Genomic DNA, 18937 nt, shown 5'->3' with positions numbered 1-18937 from the left:
TCCGTGAGCACGCTGGGCTGCGTCAAGGTTTGATACCTGACCGGTGTATATGTTCCCAAAGAGAATGCGGATTTACTTTTTGTCATGTGTGAAGTCCCCTTCTTCCACTCAATCCAGACACTGACACATTCCTGACGGCGAAAGGCGTAACTTGTTACAGAGGCTGTTCACGGGGCTGTGTTAAGGTGAATCCAGACACACACACCAGGCTGTGTGCGCTGAGAGGGGCAGCGTTGATTTAGGGTATTACTCAGATGGAGCAGGCAGAGAGGGAGAGCCTCCCCTGACTGCATTAGAAGAGCCTCCAGCCTTTGTGATTCCTTTTGATCAAATCTCTGTGAAAGATGAGTGTCATGCCCTCTTCCAGCCAGCTGTGAGGGGACTGCCCTGTGACTCTGAGGGGGTAGACGTGTGTGCGTGTGTGTGTGCGTGCTGGCTAGGGAGAGAGCAGGCAGCTCCTGAGGTGAGAATGCCGAGTGGGAGGATCTCATTCCAATCCCCTGTGCCCAGTTTCAACACACACACATGCACACACACATGCACTGAACATCTTGAGTAGTTTAGAGCCAGTCCACAGCAACATTAGAAGGAAGAAAGCAGATGTGTGTGTGTGTGTGTGTGTGTGCATCTGTGCATCGAGAGTAAAAGCACAGTGACTTCTTCTCTCTTTTGTGGAGTGAGTGTTCGCTGCTCACTGTGTGTGTGTGAGAGAGAGAGAGAGAGAGAGAGGAGCAGAGAACATGTGTGTCTGCTGTTGAAGGAGACGCTGCCTGGGTGTGATGGCTCTTTTGCGTTAGTACTTGTGTGGACAGGACAGTTGTTTTGTGGGACTCGCGGGGAATGGCAAACTCCACGGTTTCCCTGGAAACATCCGACTAAATGACAATGGCTGAGGTAAGAGGGACAGCTTTTCGCTGCTCTTCTCTCTCACACACAAACACACACACACACTGCCTGCACACATCATTTCATTGTGTTTCGCAAAGACAAACTGCAGAGATTTCATAGAGTTCAGAGTGACAGGCGGGACGAGTTTCATTGTTATCAGGAGAAACATCGATTTAATGTTTTGTGACAAAACGACACCCAGACTTTACAGCAGTGTTTGACTTATCTGTGGTTTCTTTAGGATTTGTTGTAACAAGTTGTTAAAGTAAAAGCTGGGTATCACTGTATATGTTTTATTTCTACTTTTATTTATTTATTTAAAATCACTTTTATTCATTTAGTAAAAGAAGCCAATGGAAAATGCTTCCTGAATATGACCGGCTGTATGAAACTTAGTACTATTGGCCAAATTACATTTAGCCTATTTATATTTCTATATGATGTGATGAAAAAATGTCAGAATCAGGTTTTTAAAGAAGTGACAATTTTTGAAAGTGAAGGTTTAGAAAGTTTTCAAAACTTTACAAAATATCTCTCCAACTTTAAGTCACTTTAAATCTTCCTGTGCATGAATGAAGAAGTCAAAACCAGAGCTTGGTCTTTTTCCCCAGTCAGTGTGGACACACATTGTCCTTACATGCCTTCCAAGAATCCAGAGACAACTCCCAATAAACATTAGCAGTAACTTTACCACAGCCAAGTCAGGCTTCCTACTGTGTGGCATGTGATTTGTTCTCTTCTGCTCCGTTCTCTTTTCTCTGTGTTTTTCATTATTATATTGTATCTGATCATCACTTCCACCATTTTTCTTAAGACAAAAGATGTAATTTACTCCATTGCAAGGAGGGAGACCAAGCACCTTGTTCATACCTGGGCCTGTTCTCCCTCCACCTGTCTGTCTGGACTTGGAGAAGCAAAGCAGTCTGGCCGCTGGCCACAGCCTATTGGAATGTAATTTAAGAGCGGCCTAATGTTTTGTTGCAGCCATAATGTAACAATTAGCTGACATTTCTGTGTGGTGGTGATGGTGTCGGTAGCAAAACACACTCCTCGTGCCTCTGTGTGTACAGTTTGTGCTAATGTGTGTAAACAGTGCTAAACAGTTGCAGGAGAAACCGTTTGTTCAATGTTAGGTGTGTGTGTGTGTGTGTGTGTGTGTGTGTGTGTGTCACAACATAGCGGAGAATGCAAACAGCTGGAGCTGAACTTCCACAACAATATGAGATGGAATAAAATTTAACTGAAAAAATGATTCTTAATCCTGTTTAGTTTTTCATTCTTCTGAAATAAAAACATTGCTAAAAAATGTTTAAGCTAACTGAAAAAGCTCATTATAATTGCTTATTATTTTGTAAATGTATAAATGTAAAGACACTTCCACTGTTTGTGATGTCATTGATCAACTTTCATATAATCAAGTGCTAGTAATTTAAAAATGCCAAAAAGACACAGATATGTCTTAAGTTATTATTACTATATTTTATCAGTATGTAAAACAGATGAATATGCACTAATAGAACTCAGAGATCAGAGGGAATCTTGTTATTATATGCTGTTATAATATTAGAAGAATATTAAAAATTTTTTTTTGCATTTGTTAAATTGTGATGAAGCTCTGCCATCAGTTTGCCGTGTGTGTGTGTGTGTGTGTGTGTGTGTGTGTGTGTTTTCCTCTAACAAGTTGTCGTTTCAATCTTCAAATGAGTGAGAGGCCATTACTGAAGCAATCCATGAAAGTAATTTAGATGTATTTGTGTGTGTGTGTGTGGTGTGTGTGTGTATCCACAAAATGGCCCTTCTGTGACTTTCCTTTAACACACTCATGTCCTATCTCTTTATTTCTGCTGCTATCTCACTCACTCCATCTTTTTTATCTCTCTTTCTACCTTCATCTCTTTCTGTGGGTGTCTCTCTGTTCTTCTGTAGTGCTACAGGGCCCCAGGGCACATCACACACACTCTCTCTCTCACTCTTACACACACACACCCCCACACACACACACTAACCTAAACAGACGATTGAGAGTGAGGGCCCCTGCTCTTTCTGTGTGTTTATGGACAGTGTGTCTGTGTGTGTGTGTATCCTGCCAATCTTGTCAGCTCCATTAGATTCATGATGGTCCATCCAGAGATGATCTTTGTTCTGTGTGTGCATGTGTGTGCTACAGCCTTTTACCCCATTCAGCATCTACTTGAGATGTGATCCGCCCTTCCAGGCCCAAACCTACCCCCTTAACATGCCCAAACTACACACAGACACATACACACCCGTTGCTCTGCGCTGCCACCAAAAGGCTTGTGAGGATTTGTCAGCCAGATGTGACAAGATTGTCAAGAGGCAGGCGAGGAGGAGAGAGGGAGATCTGATTTTAATCAGAGCGTAGCTGGGAGCTAAACTCGCTCAGACTCAGTGTACTAACATGTTCCCCTCATTTACTCACTCTCTGAGCCAAACACTCCCTCCGAGTTCCTAACGGGGAGACACACACACACACACACACACACACTGGGAAGCCAACCAAACTTTGGCTCGGCTCCCTCTCTCTCCACCCTAAGATCTTTTCCCTTTGTCTTTTAAGATTTTTCTTTCTTCTTAAAGAAGAACAGTTTTCTCATGGATGTCCAGGTAAAAATCTGCTACTTATTTGTGTGCTGTAGTGTTGGATCCTGCGCTGAGTTTATGTGTGTGTGCGTGTGTGCTTGTGATTGACTGCTGGATGAGTTTAAAATAATGAGTTTTTCACGCTGTCTTTGGGCTGTATGGACTCTTAATAGGCTCAAACACAGCCTGTCACTACTTGCACTCGCCCAGGCTTTTCCTGGGTTTACCTTCTCTTTTTTCAGGTCCAATGCTCTTTTAAAGGAACAGTCATGGTTTTATTCTTTTAATTGAATTCTAAAAGCTGCTACTGATGTGCAGTTGACTTTAAAGGAAGCTGTGAAGTAAGCACAGGCTGGATTGTTGTGTGATTTAGGGTTTATGTAGAAAACTTGATGCATTGGTTATAGAAAACATTACAAATTTGTGGGTTTTTTTTATTATTATTTAAAAAAAAATTGGTTTCATTTGAAGCTGTGTGTTAAAGTGCTTCCTCTCTCCTCCTGGAGTGACATTAAATCATGAGCTGAGAAAGGATCATGTCGCCTGCTGAGCAGCTCGTGTAGCCAAACCTCACTTTGACTAACACTTGTCATCAATTAACATTTTACTACTTTGTCTCTCACACACACATAACTCCGTCCGAAGTGTGATTTATTCATAAGACTCCGTCACACGCAGACGCGCGCGCACACACACACACACACACACACACACACATTGTGATCTGCAGTGGGGAACCAGGTGTAGCAGTTGCAAGTTGTGCTGCTGTGGTGCATTTATTGGTCAGTCTGTCAGTGGGACCAGAAACTCTGTTCTCCCACTGAATTCCTGAGTGGTTTAGAGCATTTTGTTCTGGTTTAGAGCTGGGATAAAATCTTCATTCTTTTCTAGCTTGCACGTGTATCAGTGTGTGAGCCTCTTTTCATTGTGCTGCAGTTATATATACTAAACTCTATAAGATGTTTTTTTTCACTAGTTTTCCCCTGAAAAATACATGAAATTGATTTATACAAACGAAAAAGCAACATTTTCATGGTGTAACCTGTAATGTGTCATTTGTAGTTTCTATATGTAATTTCCATGTCTTTGTCTGTTTCCTGCAAATCTAAATAAATCATTTTAAAATGTTTTAAGCCAGAAAATATAGTGTCCGTCAAAGCTTCTCAAACATAGAGAAAAACAGAACAACAAACAACATTTGAGAAGCTAAAAATTAAATTTTTTTAAATTTCATTCATTCCTTCTTATTCTTCTTATTATTATCAATAAGGGATAATAGGGGATTTGGTGCAGCTTTTAATAACCTCATAATAAAGCCCCCTTTTTTGTAAGGGTTTAAAAAACAAACGGTTTTCCTCATAGTTAATAACCTTTAAAAAAATAAATTCAGTCAGCAGTAAACCATTTCCACAGCTTGTCATGAGAAGAACCAGACAAACATAACATTCAAAAGACTTTTACTTGATGTCTAATGATTTATTGACACTTTGTATTTCTGTAAATTATCTATTGGTTGCCCATAAATTAATTAATTACATCATGTGTTACCTTAATTAAAATCGGTATCTACAAGTTTCACGTACATTTAGGAAAGTGACATCTCTGACAAACTAACCCCATAATCAGGGGCAATTATTATCTGCTAAAATCCTCAAGAGAAAGAAAACGATGGCAATAACCCAAATATTAAGTCATTTCTAGTTACCGAAATGTGTTTCATGTGTAAAAAGAGTAAAGTGTAAAATGACTGTGTCTGCAGTTCAGTGATGGTTTATATTTCCTGTCAGGAAAACTCTCACTTCCTTTATTTCCCCTATGCCATAATTGTCTTGTTAACTGATTAATGGCTGATAGTAAAACCTGATCCCCTCTCACTGGACCGTCAGTCTCTGCCTCTCTCTCTCTTCCTCAGAGCTGCTGATAGCCCTGTTGTTATTCACTCTTTGGCACCAGCCCTGCTTGTTTCCCCATTGAGTGTCTGTTAGTGCCGGGCTGCTGCTAATTGATTAGTTTTCCACCGCATTAGGCCTAAAGTCCCCGTACATCCCCAAACTGTCTGTGTTGAAGCAGCTGTTCACTGCTGCTCAGGCTATAAAGCGGCATGGCCGTTTAGGAGACACGGCAAGATTTTATTTTAAGAGCAGAGGAAACTTTTTAAAATTTCTTCTGTGTGTGTGTGTGTGTGTCTTGTGTGTTATAGCTCAGCAGTGGGATAGAGATAATGTTCCAACAGAAAGAACATGCTGTTTTTTCCTGTCTTTTTTTCAACTTCTGCTTTGAATGCATGCTGTGGATTTTTTTATCACTACATCCAAATGTTCTACATCTAAAACTGCATAGATTCAAACTTTTAGCATCTTCTTGACTGTAGAATAGAATGGACTCCGATCACGTCATGAAGTAGCTGAGTTTGGAGTTTTAATGATTCTAATAAAAGTGTCAGTCTTTTTAATAGTTAAATTTACTGCAAAAATAATGCTCACGAGTTAACCTTCACTTCCAATACAAACCTCCCTGGTGTATCTTGTTTTTATTGCGGTGTGTGTGTGTGTTCTGTGTGCAGAGGCATCTCAGTGTGTGTTATTACTCAGGACTGCGTCATCATAGCTGTTGTTACGTCATCGCTTCCGTCTCTTCACCTCTCACTTTTGTCTTTTCTTAACCCTCACCATCACTGTCTTTAACCTCCGTTTGCAGCTTCCGTCCACCTTTCCTACACAGCCTGATGTCTAGGTGTGTGTGACTGAATATGTGACACATTTAAAAAAGGAGAGAAAAGGTCTGATGCTGACTGCTGCTTCCATAAGGAAACCAAAGCTAGTTTGATTTATATCAGGAGGACACAGCCAGTTTTCATGTTTATGTTTTACTGGATTCAACAGCATGTAACCTCCACTCCTCCCCTTTCTCCAACTCCTATTTTAGTCTTGAGTTTGCTCAGTCAGATTTTAAGGCCCGGAATAAACTAACAGATTTAAATATGTAAAACAATATGTAAATTACACTTTCAAAGAAGAAACAAGATTGTACTTTACGGCTTGTCGGTGGGGCTGTACCCTCTAGCGGACCACCTTTGTACCCTTCATATTGGATACACCCTTCTGTTAATAACTGTAGGGCGACTGTGGCGCAGGAAGGTAGAGCGGTTGTCCACCAATCTCGCAGTTGTTGGTTAAATCCCCGGCTCCTCCGGTCACGAAGTGTCCTTGAGCAAGACTCTGAACCCCAACTTAGTTGCTCCCGGTGAGTGTTGGCCAGCTGCATAGCAGCTCCCCCATCAGTGTGTGAGTGTGATTGTGAGTGTGAATGGGTGAATAAGAAGCATTGTAAAGCGCTTTGAGTGCCAATAGGTAGAAAAGTGCTATATAAGTGCAGAACATTTACCATTTAGTACTTATTTAGCAACTTGCTAGTTATACATATATCCCATTCTTTTCATTTAACTTAGTCAATGATAACTATGTTATTAACTTGATAATTGTAACAGCAAATTTTCTACTACTAGTCTACTTTAAAAACAACTCAATAAATGGGACATATTTGTACCTGTTCGGCCATCAGAATGTGCACATAGTTACCTTGAGGTCTAATAATTAGTCGTGGGGGGTCCATAAGTGTAGATCGTACCTTGGGGGACAGAAAGCAAAACTTACAAATCAAGTAGAAATGATTAAAATTCTCAGATTGACATTCTCTCAAACATCATTAGAGATGAATATCTCTGTACTGCTGCCAGTGCTATTCTGTGAGTCTGAATTTACAGGAAGTGTCAACAACCCCAACGCCACAGTAAACTAAGCTATTGAGCATATTTCTGTTAAAAGATTTTTTTAAAAGTTTCATACTGTAGCTTAAATAATTACCACAAAATGCACGTTCAAGCAAGACAGAGATTTCTTTGTTATTGGCCCAGTTTGGTTCATGTGATGTACCTGTGCTTACTATAGTTATTAAAAGTATTTTCCTGGGTGCGGCGTGCTGTACAGCTCTGCTGGTATTCATGATTAAAGAAAATGACACTGTGACAGCTTTGCCTTCAAACACACTGACCCAGTCACTTCATTTTGTGCAATAAGTCTTCTTGTCATCAAGTCGACTGATTCATCAGAACAACCATCGCTTTGTTGTGACAACAGAAAAGGGAAAGATGGAGAGGAGCGGGGATAACTCAGTCCCCAACAGGCATTGTGGTGCCAACCTGCCCCGCACTTCTCCTTCTACTTCAGGAACTAATGAATTGAATTACTAATTAAGATAAATGACTACAAGCACACTGTGTATTGGAATGTGTGTGTGTGCGCGTGTGTGTGTGTGTGTGCCACGGACTGGCGAGGGAGCAGAGGCACCTGATTGAGATGTATATTAGTGGGAACAGCCGCAGGAGGTGTGTGTGTGTGCACCCACAGTGACTGGGTGGGATTAGCCTAATTGGGCTGTGTTGGTTCTTGATGCTCTGTAATGATGGGATTATGTCGCTGAGCGATGAGCAAAGGGGTTTTTACACCTCACCACCATCCGGAGGAGGCTGAGCTGGCTGTCCAGATATAAAAGCCGTCAAAGAGAGGCGATAGAGGAAAGCAAAGCTAACGGATGTCATGGGACTGAAGGCCGGAGCTATCACGCTGTTTTCCAAGGCCAGCTAGCTGCTGCCACCTTCATTTCAGGTCAGTTTATCCATCCTAATGATGAGAGGTTATTGTGAGGTGAAATTATATGATACCAGATCTCAAGGACAAGCTCAGCCTGGAGCACACAACTAAGTGCCTGACTAAATGAGGAGGAGGAGGTAGAGGAGGCCCCCTACCAACCCACCCACTCACACTTTTCCTCCTTCTTCACCCATGGAGAGGGACTGCGCTCCAGCGAGGAGCTAAGCATGCTGCTCATGTATACTAAACCCCCACTGATCATGCATTATAGATGCAGAGGGAGAGAGGTGGCGTAGCACAGCCACTCCAAGATTTTCAGCATGTAGCTCTAACAACACTGGCTTTGATCATAAATCTGATGATGTTTTCCCTTCAGTTCCTGGTGTGTAAATGATTTTTTTTTTTTTTTTTTTGTCCAGGGCAAAGATAAGAAGCAGAAGTCATTTTTAGTGCATGAAGTCCTCTCTGCAGGGCCGCTGCCAAGTCAGCAGCTAGGCCCAGGAAACTTGACTCATTACTGCCATTCACTTTTCAGTCGTAGTCTTCTCTGTGTCGGTCAACTTGCACAGCGTTTCAGTTTTTTTCTGCATGTTTATTCTTACAAGATCATAGCCCATTTGCAAATCTGCTAACTGACACAGTGCTGATGCGTGTGTGTGTGTGTGTGTGTGTCCTCAGGCATTGTTTGATTGAGATCGTAGTTGTGGGTCAGGTGTGAATGAGATTTGTCGTTACTGTACTGAGTACCCACCCTCCAGCTCTGTACTGACACACACACACACACACCTGTGCTATTGTTTCTCTCATAGGGTAAAGCAGGCAGTGAGTGATTCACAGAGGGAGAGAAAAATTACTTAAGGCAATCATGCTCTTTCTTTTATTTTCTGTGGGCAACTTGACGGTTGTACATTTTTCATGTAGCTGTGTAAGATAAGCAGCATTACAAACACACACACATACATTTTTTCAGTGTCAGAAGGATTAAAAGAGAGACAACATTTTCTATTAGAGCTACTATGTTGCTTTCCTGGATGCACAGAAATGTCGCTTCTTAAAATTTCAAACCTTGAAATTTATATAAAATATAAAAAGGGCTGAAAATTAATAATGTCAAATCTTTGATGTCAGGAATTTAGAAATGTGCTCTGCTCAAATGAAACCTTTTACACTAAGGGCTCAAATTCTCCTGAACATCTTACCGTTCTCAAAAATAAGTTAAATGTGAACATAATGATATAAGTCGTACAGCATTTTTATAAAATCGAAGCCGTTAAAAAGAAGATAGTGTCTTCAGTTGGAATAATTCAGTCACTATTTGCAGCTGCTAGTTTTATAAAACTGTTAAAACAAGAAAATACTGAATATATACTTGCTTTGACTGATGTGAGATTGTGATGTGTGATTTTATTTAAGGAAACATGAAAGGAGCAGTTTTGAATGCAGCATATAGTGAGTTGTAAAAACAGAAATAAATTTTCTTGAATGTTAATAATAATAATAATGATAATAATCATTTGAAATATATCTATTTTAACATTCTATGTATACTTTGTCTTAAACAGGCTATCTGCTGCACTTTGGTGAACTGTAACTGTGACAGCTTCAAGCCTGGGAAGCTGAAGAGGAGGCAGTGTGAAAACTGCAAGCATGGCTGGGTAGCACACGGTAGGAACTCACAGCAAAATTTCAAATGGTTTATGTCCAAGTTTTGACTGCTGAGGGCGAAGATGGGGGAATTTATTAGTTAGTAGGATATAGAAAAGATTTAATTCAAGGATAATCTATAAATATGGTACCAGATAATCAGGACACAGGACCTGGGACCATGTTGTTGAGCAAATCACAATTAAGATTCATGTCTTGACTTTAAAATCTGAAGTTTAAAATTCTATTCCATGTATTATTGTGTGTTTTTAGTTTTTTCTTTTTATTCTTTCAGTAGAGAGCATGATTGTTATTATGATGATTATGATTATTCAACTAAGGCCAGTTACAAGTGAATCCAGTGCTGACATTTTAAATTTCTTATAATTATTGCACACGTTGTAAACACTGTGCCAAATCATCATGCGGACAATGATCCGCTGTGGTGACCCTGAACTCACGGATAAGCCGAAAGGACAAAAAATTGTTGCTCAAAGTATCACAATATTGTATTATATATTTAGTATAAATCACATGACTAACTTTTCAGATTAGCTTTTATATAATTATTTAATGTACACACCTAGATTTCTACACATTTATTTAGATGTGTAAATTACATACAGTAAAAACATGTTACAGATATACGTTCAGAGTCTTATCTTCACTCCTTCTCTGCTTTATGTCAGCAGGCACCAGTATAGGTTCAGATAATCTAATCCAGTCAAATGTGTGTGTGTGTGTGTATGTGTGTGTGTGTGTGTGTGTGTGTGTTTTCCAGCCCTGAGTAAGCTGAAGGTGCACCACATGTATCAGAGCAGCCAGGTGGAGATCGTGCACTCCAATGTGGTGTTTGATATATGCAGCCTGATGCTGTATGGCACCCAAGCCATTCCCATCCGCCTCAAGATCCTCTTGGACCGGCTTTTCTCAGTCCTCAAGCAGGACGAGGTCATCCAGATCCTCAACGCACTTGACTGGACACTGCAGGACTACATACGGGGATATGTGCTTCAGGTGAGCAGTGGGTGTGGTTCTTTGTGTGTGTGTGTTTGTGTTTAGGACTACAGAGGGGCACTTGCTTCTATTCTCACCACAATTGGGGATATGTACATGGACACATTCCACACCTGCACGCTACAAACCAAGACGGTACCTCAAGACAGTAGGGACAGAAAAAAGGGGAACCTCTCTGTTTGTGTTTGCCTGAACAGCATTAAAAAAGTTGTAGTGTAGAAAATAACAGTACAAACCTTAAACATATGAAAAAAAGCATGTAGTTTACCTTCCTGGTGCATGGGTGAGAAGATTCCCTGACAGCATAGCAGACATGCAAATGTGGAAGGTATTATTTGGTCTGATGTGTGTTTCAACGGGAAACTGCCTGGTTGGTTGATTTTTATATGCTAAATGAGTTTTTAAAAATACTGGGTGTGTAAACTTCTTCGCTGTCCCACCCGGTGAGGTCCTTGATCTTTATAAAGTATTACCCTTTAACCAGGGACTTGGTAGGAAGGGTAGAACTACCACTTGGAACTACACTTACTTTAAATTAGTGTTTCTCTGCTCAAATTGCAGGTAGAGGAACTAAGTTCCTCAAAAGGTTCCTGGTCCCTTGAAGAAGTTCCTGCACTTGAAACAGGTCTCTAGCTTATCATACAGACTGAAAGAAAAGGTTCTAGCCAATTTTTTTAAATTTGTAATACACAAAAACAAAATTATGTGCTGGAACTTGTTAACCATGAAAAACCAAAAACTGTGCAGACTCATCACAGTGGGCCATAGATCACCATCTGCCTTCTTAAAGCTAAGATAAACTTATGCAGAGTATCTGACCTCTGTGGGCGACTCAGTCATCCTAACAATGGTCATGACTTGTTTTCACATTCATTTATGTTTTTATGTTATGTAACTCAATAAAGACACGTCATATAGAATTGGCAAAGCTCGGCAACAAGCTTTTATCAATTATTTTAAAACTGGAAAAAACTTCACGTACAGTGAAGCAGTAAACAACTCCGCTTCAGTTTCTGCTGGAATTCTGATGACCATGACTGCCTCTCACCAGGCTGTAGCTCGCACTACGTCAGAGGATAGTTGCCAAGTTGAGGCTTTATAACATTCCCTGTAGTGTAGCTGGATGCTTTTTGAATTTGTCTCATGCTTGATGAATAGCATGTGCAGTAATCATTGGCCCAACGTTTTGAACCTTTATGCTTGAACATCCTGTAATACTGTCTAATTTTAGCAGTGTATCCAGCACACAGACATAAAACTGATATCAGTCTTGTCATCAGAATCTAATAAAGAAAGCAAACTACCTCCCACAATGCTTAACTATTCCTGAAAGAATAAATACAATTCTAATCTAGAATTTAGTGTTATTGAATTTTAGTGTGGGAATGCTTTTAAAAAAAGCCTAGAGGCCAACATGAGCCCCTACAAATGAGTGAGTGAGAGATCAGAAGAGGCTAAATGAAAGCATGGCTGAGGACAAAAGAGAGTAGGGATGTGATGTAGTGACCAGTGCCATGAAGTCTCTGGGTACCGTACTGATATGATCTGCTTGTCTCCAGACTCTGCAGTGTAAATTTGTAAATATTAGGTCTTTTGCTCCAGATTTCGCTCCAGAAGCGAGAGCCAAGGCAGCAGAGACCAGGGTTGCAGGCACTGTGTTAACATGGGCTCTCAGTTCGATTAGTACATCATCAAGTATTCAAGTTGGGCTGCCTTTAATTCATGTTAGCTCATCTAATGGCAAACGTAGAGTCAGAATCCTCGACAGGCGCCCAATGAATGCTCTGTGATTAAATATTAATCGTGGTTACGGCATGAAGCTGCTCCTCACTTAAAAAGATGCACAAACTCACATGCGATTACTGCTGGGCTAAGGGAGAGAGGACCTGCTTGATCAATGTGAGATGCCTTGTGCTCACCCCTGCCTTAGTTGTGTGTCTGTGTGTGTGTGTGGTTTGTACACGCCTTTGGGAATGTGTGTATATGTGTCCATGTCTGTTGGAATGCTTGGGTGCATGTCCTCCCAACAATGTGTGTGCATGTTCTCTATCTGCTTGTGCTGATGCTGGGCCACTAAATCCAAATGATTTAAATGAAGAGAAATGACCTGCAAGATTCAACACCGTGTGTCTGTGTAATGAGGGTTCTCTGGGTTCTATGCTGCCCCTTTATATTAACACTCCATCTGATTCCTTTATTTAGCGGCCCTGCCACTCTGCTTTATTGGAGGTGTCATCTAACTCGCTCTGTGAATATGTATGAGCAACCCAATAGACACTTGTAATTCTAATGATGAAATTGCTCACTCTCCATTTTCTTTTTCCATTTTCTTTCTCCCTCTCAATCTACTTCATATTCTTGCTCTCACCCCCTACCTTCACTGTGCTGCTGTTCCCTTCTTCATGTCCTTTCTGTAGGATGTAGCAGGAAAGGTCCTGGACCGATGGGCCATCATGACGTTCGAGGAGGAGATTGCCACATTGCAGCAGTTCCTGCGTTTTGGTGAGACCAAGTCCATAGTGGAGCTAATGGCTCTGCAGGACAAGGAGGGTCAGGCAGTATTGGTTCCCAGCACTCGAACCAACTCAGATATCCGCACTTTCATTGAGCGCAACACTCCACGTACTGCTGCCAACCTTTCTACAGCCAAAGTTGAGAAACTGAGTGGCAACAGCATGCATCATTTTGAGAACTTTATCAACAGCATGGCCTTCATGCTGCCATTCCAGCTCTTAGGCTCTGTTCCTGCACCATTTCTGGGCTCACCAACAGGGACACTGCAGCACCAGCACCCACAGCACCCTCAGCACCAGCAGCCATGCCGTGGGCCAATGGAGCAGAGTCAGAGGCGAGATGATCAAGCAAGGGATGGCCTTGGGAAGGAAAGCCCACACCCTTCAGAGTCCAGTTTGTTAAATTCCAGCTCTGTCTCCTTCACTGCAGATCTAGACCGAAGTGGAGACAAGACAGTTGACAGCCTGTCCACTTCTACAAAGATAGAAGCAGAGGACTTCTCCACTAGCGACAACTACTCAGATGGACCATCCACACCTTGCACCCCGTCTATGAGCTCTGATGTAACACAGATGTCACCCGAGGGAAAACTACGACCCCTTGACAGGAACGGAAGTAGCAGTGGAGGCATTTCAGGTGGTGGAGTAGGCTCTCTGAAGAAGGGTCGTGTGTTTTGCAATGCCTGTGAGAAGACATTTTACGACAAAGGTACACTGAAAATCCACTACAATGCTGTGCACCTGAAAATTAAGCACAAGTGTACCATTGAAGGCTGCAATATGGTGTTCAGTTCACTGCGCAGTCGAAATCGCCATAGTGCCAACCCCAACCCACGGCTACACATGCCCATGAACCGCAACAACCGTGACAAAGACTTGCGGGGCAGCATGTCTGCTGATGAGAGCTCTCAAGAGAAGAGGCCTGATTATGGCACCCCCATTCCCGTTTGCTCTGCAGAAAGCCATAAGTCAGTGCCCAGCTACATGGTGAGCCATGTGGACAGTGGCTCTAAGCTTCACAGCAGTTCCTTCCCCAGCATGGGCCAGAGTGGAATCCTCTTTCCCAACTTAAAAACAGTACAGCCGGTCCTGCCTTTCTACCGCAGTCTAGTGACTCCGGCAGAGCTTGCAAACACCCCAGGAACGCTACCCTCCCTTCCTCTGTTGTCCTCCTCTGTGCCCATTAAACCTATCACAGCTCCTGAACTCTGCATGACAGAAGCTATACCAAAGAAAAAGTCACGGAAGTCAAGCATGCCAATAAAGATAGAGAAGGAGGCAGTGGAGCGAGATGAGCAGATGGATAATGGGAGCAGCTCTGAGGATGAGGCTCCTTTACACAGCAGGGAGAAGGAAGACTGTGATGTTAGCCAAGCAGAAGGGTATATGTGTGCAAGACAAGTTGGAGAGGACAGGGAGCTGAGAGGGTCTTACTTTGGTGATGAGAAGGAAAGAAACACCGGCAAGCATCTGTCGTTCCAATCTTTAGACAGTGAAATAACAGAGAGGCAGGACAAAGATGATGGGCCAAAGCAAGCTGAAACAGGGGTAATCACCTGCGCATCCTCCCCCTTGGAAAATAGACTAATGGAGAACAACTGTGACAACAACCTACTTTGTCAAGAATCCAGTGGCAATAGAGAACAGGTGGACAGGGAGCATTCAAAGACACTGCATGCGGCTGACAAGGTTTCTGAGCACAAATGGGATGACAGTGTCCACAGGCTGAGTAACGGGAGTGCTCTCCAGCTCGTAGACTGTGACAGGGAGGGGTCTGATGGCTGTGTAGATGCCTATGGTCACTCAGGGTTGTCTCACCTTGACCCTGATGGTGACATGCCACACCACTGTGAAATCTGCAGTAAGACCTTTAAGAACCCCTACAGCGTCAAGATGCATTACCAAAATGTCCACCTAAAGGAGATGCATATGTGCACGGTGGATGGCTGCAATGCTGCCTTCCCCTCCCGTAGGAGCCGAGACAGGTGAGAGGCATTTCACTGTTTCTGATGAGATGTAATCCAGCTCTAAGACATTACTGTTTGGCTCATTCAGTAGGCAGTTTTCGCATTGTTGCAGTCAGGTGATGGATTTCACTAATGCAAGAGGTCATTCTCAGCCTTCCCTCAGCAAAATGTACAGTAACTGCGCTGGCAGGGAAGAGTATCAGTAGCTGTAGTTAGGTTAGAACGGAAACAGTGGACATATGTTCAAACAACTACTCATTGGTTGGTTGGTTTATTCATTAATATCACAACTATTATTTTAAATCAGACTGAATACGAAAATACACAATGTGAAATATGCAATCAAGGTAACCTAAAGCTAAATGTAAAATATGAATTTTTGACTGTATATTACTTTTTTTGTGAAATTAATTAATTAAATCTTTTGACTGAAAAATTTGAGGCAGCCCTTAGAGGCAGTCTCTCATATTTTTCAGTTGAAATAAGTTTTATTTCACAGTGTTTGTGTGGTATACCCATCCCTGTTTCCTTGGGTGGTCTGCGCAGACCCTGTGTGAGCTATACACTGCACCCACCCAAAAAGGAATTTACAATTGCATATGCAGTCAGTGTAAGTCTGTATAAACAATAGTATAAGCTTAACCACCATCTGCATCAGTTTTGGAGATTATGTGGTTAGTTTTGCCACATACATACAGTTTTACAGTATTTAAAGAGAAATCAATATTTAGCATTTGGATATGACTCTGGAATATTTATATAGCTTCAGATAAGTTAAAAAATTAGAATCTTTGTTCCCTTTGTTTTGGCATTTTATGGGATGACAAGGCCTCAGTCAGAGGAGCATGTGCTTGTGGTTCTGTCGATGAAAGACATTCATCATATTGTGAATGAGACATTGAAGTTTAATGCAGATCTTGCTTTTATCTACAGACACAGTGCAAATTTGAATCTGCACAACAAGCTTCTAACCAAAGACTCATTCAGCCCGGCCAACACCCTCTACCCATCCTCATCCCACTCTAGAGACAGAGACTCTGTTGGTCTGGATTACTGCCAAGACCATCGAGATCCAACTAGCCAGACCTCCGTCATATTCCGAGGACATAACCGAATGGGCCTGGTCTTCCCTATGAGCAAAACGTGTGCTGCACAAGACAGTGCTGAGGCATCCCCATTAGGAGAGATGGAGAGATTAGGAGGAGGAGGAGAAGGTGGTGGGGGTAGGGAGGATGGGGCAGTTCTGGACCTGAGTACCTCCTCTGCCCCACCGCGTGGCAGCAGCAGCGCTCAGTCTTCCTGGGACTCAGATGGAGTCGGCAGCGAGGAAGGGGAAGGAATTGAAGAGGATGAGGAAGCGCTCCCAATGGAGGACAGTGATGAAAGCTGCGATGGGATTGGTATGGGGAGGCCTGTGGGGGAGGAGTCGGCACTTGGGGGGGAGAGGACCCTAGGCTGTGGGGGAGGACAAGGTGGGCTTCAGGGTAGTGGAGGGGGATCGCCAATAACCTGCCATGTCTGCCAAAAGGTCTACAGCAACAAGGGCACATTCAGAGCCCATTACAAGACTGTCCACCTGCGACTGCTTCACAAGTGTAAAGTTCCTGGCTGTGATACGTCCTTCTCCTCTGTGAGAAGCAGAAACAGGCACAGCCAGAACCCGAACCTTCACAGGAACCTGGCGGTTAGCTCACGTGTCATAATGGACCAGGAGTAGGGATTTGAATTCAGATGACTGATTTGCCTCATTGTGGTTGTGTTTTTGTTGTTGTTGTTGTTGTTGTTGTTGTTGTTGTTGTTGTTGTTTTCTTTATGGGCACCTAAAAACTCTCCAATTAGCACTTTTTAAATTCCATTCTATAGTCTATCCCAATGTCATATTTTGACACAAAAAGAGGAGGAAAAAAGTGATGTGACCTTTTCTATGCGACTACACATTCCTTGTGAAAAATGCAATCTCCTACAAGAAGAAGTGACTTTTTCTTTAAGACAAACATCACTAAAGCATTTTCAGCACCCATTTGTGTTTTTACATCAATAAATAAGTAAAGCGGAAACATAGCAAATCAGTAAATTCATTTTCACTAGTGAGAAACAGGATCTTTGTAGTACAGAACTCAATTCTTCACATGGGGTTGCCTTATAGCCCAGTTTAGCCGTCATACATTTCATGAGTACGAACTCAATTTTCTGTGAGTTGAATCATAAAATGGTATCATGTGTTTTTGTTGTCTGATGTCTGTTGTCTGATATCCAAATCTTCCCTGTGAAGCAGTTGTGAAGTAACCTCTACACCTGTCATTCGTTTGGACACTGGTCTTAAAAAAGAGTCTTTGTTGAACAGCTATAGTGTTGTGAGCTTGATCAGTAAGTTATTGTATGGTGTAATATGATCTGTCTTTACTGTTTAAGTTCTTACATACTGCTAATGTTGACCAAAGATTTTTTTAGTCCAAAAGTGTGTGTGTGTGTGTGTAGTAGACCCTACACATTGTGTGAGGGGTGTGCAGTATTTCAAGGGCCTGGCCAGACTTCTCTTGTCGACTTTGGTATTAACAGCAGTATTCAGGCCTCAGCTCTCTTGTAAAATAAAATTTAATTCACCAAAAAAAAAAAAAAAGGAAAAAAAAAAAACTTGACTGATTGGGGTTAGGGGGAAAAAAAAATCATGATTTGGGGGCATTTTGTAAAGAAATCTGCTCATGGGACCAGACGTAGAAGTTGCATTGTCTTTGTGGTTTTTGCAGTAAACTCCTGACTGAGTGGAGATATGCTGTGTCTGGAGGCTAGAACCATGTACTGTGAATGAGTCAAACACTGAGAAATATTACTGAAAAAAATGCAATTTATAGTAATAGCACCACACATGAGCACACCCTAAACAAAAATGTTTATTGAACTGTATATTCTGTGAATAGAGTAATTTGTTATTTGAAAGAAACCAAAAAAATATACTGTATAAAATAGGTAAATCTCACCACTAACATTGTTTTTCTTTCTTTTTTCAAAAATGAATGAACAACATTGTGATGTATGTGTCTGATTATTTCACCATAGTTTTGCTCTGTATTTTGCTTTTTTTTTTTCATTCTCTATTTAAATGAAATGGGCCACATTTAAGATGCCATTTGTTGTTTGAATTTATTGAAAAATTGAGCAAAAACTGACATGTTTCTAGGTGTTCATGTTTCCTTTGAATTAATGTTACAATATTCATTCCAATTAAATAAAAAGCCATATGTTTCCAAGTCTCATTTAATCAGTTTTCTATCTACTAAAAATAAGCACATGATTACTTTTGATATTATGAATGATGACGTTATTGTGCAGCCACAACAGGAAAACATTAATTCCATCTTGTGGTTTTTATATTGTAGTGAACAGGGATCAGCATGGACACAGACCCACCTGTAAGCAATATGAGATACAATGTGACAACCTGTCAATCATGTCAGCATTTAAGTTTTCACAGGCCGTAACACACATACTCACAGTATACACATTTATATACAGTACTACAGAGTACAACAAAGGATGGAGGGCAGAGGATTTATGACAAATCCATGTGTTGCTTTGCTCATCTCTGCAGCAGCATCATCTGATCCAGGCTAACTCCCTCGGGGTCGTGTATTACTCAGTGTTAGGCGGAGCAACACTG

At 41.7% G+C, this 18937-nt stretch overlaps 1 protein-coding gene across 4 annotated transcripts; it reads left to right on the top strand.

Annotated features, from left to right (window-relative positions):
- The first annotated feature begins 538 nt into the window (after positions 1-538).
- bnc1 (basonuclin zinc finger protein 1) lies at positions 539-17307 on the top strand. 4 transcript variants are annotated; one of them, XM_067494316.1, is made up of 6 exons: positions 539-894; positions 9552-9587; positions 9701-9803; positions 10564-10799; positions 13217-15297; positions 16213-17307. In XM_067494316.1, exons 2-6 carry the CDS (start codon positions 9576-9578, stop codon positions 16994-16996), a joined length of 3216 nt encoding a protein of 1071 aa, XP_067350417.1. In that variant the 5' UTR covers positions 539-894; positions 9552-9575; the 3' UTR covers positions 16997-17307. The 4 variants fall into 4 exon arrangements, with proteins under 4 accessions (XP_067350417.1, XP_067350409.1, XP_067350425.1 ...); XM_067494308.1 differs by lacking the exon at positions 9552-9587; XM_067494324.1 differs by lacking the exons at positions 539-894; positions 9552-9587 and adding an exon at positions 2574-3513.
- The last annotated feature ends 1630 nt before the right edge of the window (positions 17308-18937 follow it).

This window comes from Channa argus, chromosome 2 (assembly GCF_033026475.1).
Source record: "Channa argus isolate prfri chromosome 2, Channa argus male v1.0, whole genome shotgun sequence".
Lineage (NCBI taxonomy): Eukaryota > Metazoa > Chordata > Actinopteri > Anabantiformes > Channidae > Channa > Channa argus.
This window is presented reverse-complemented; position numbering and strand designations above follow the sequence as displayed.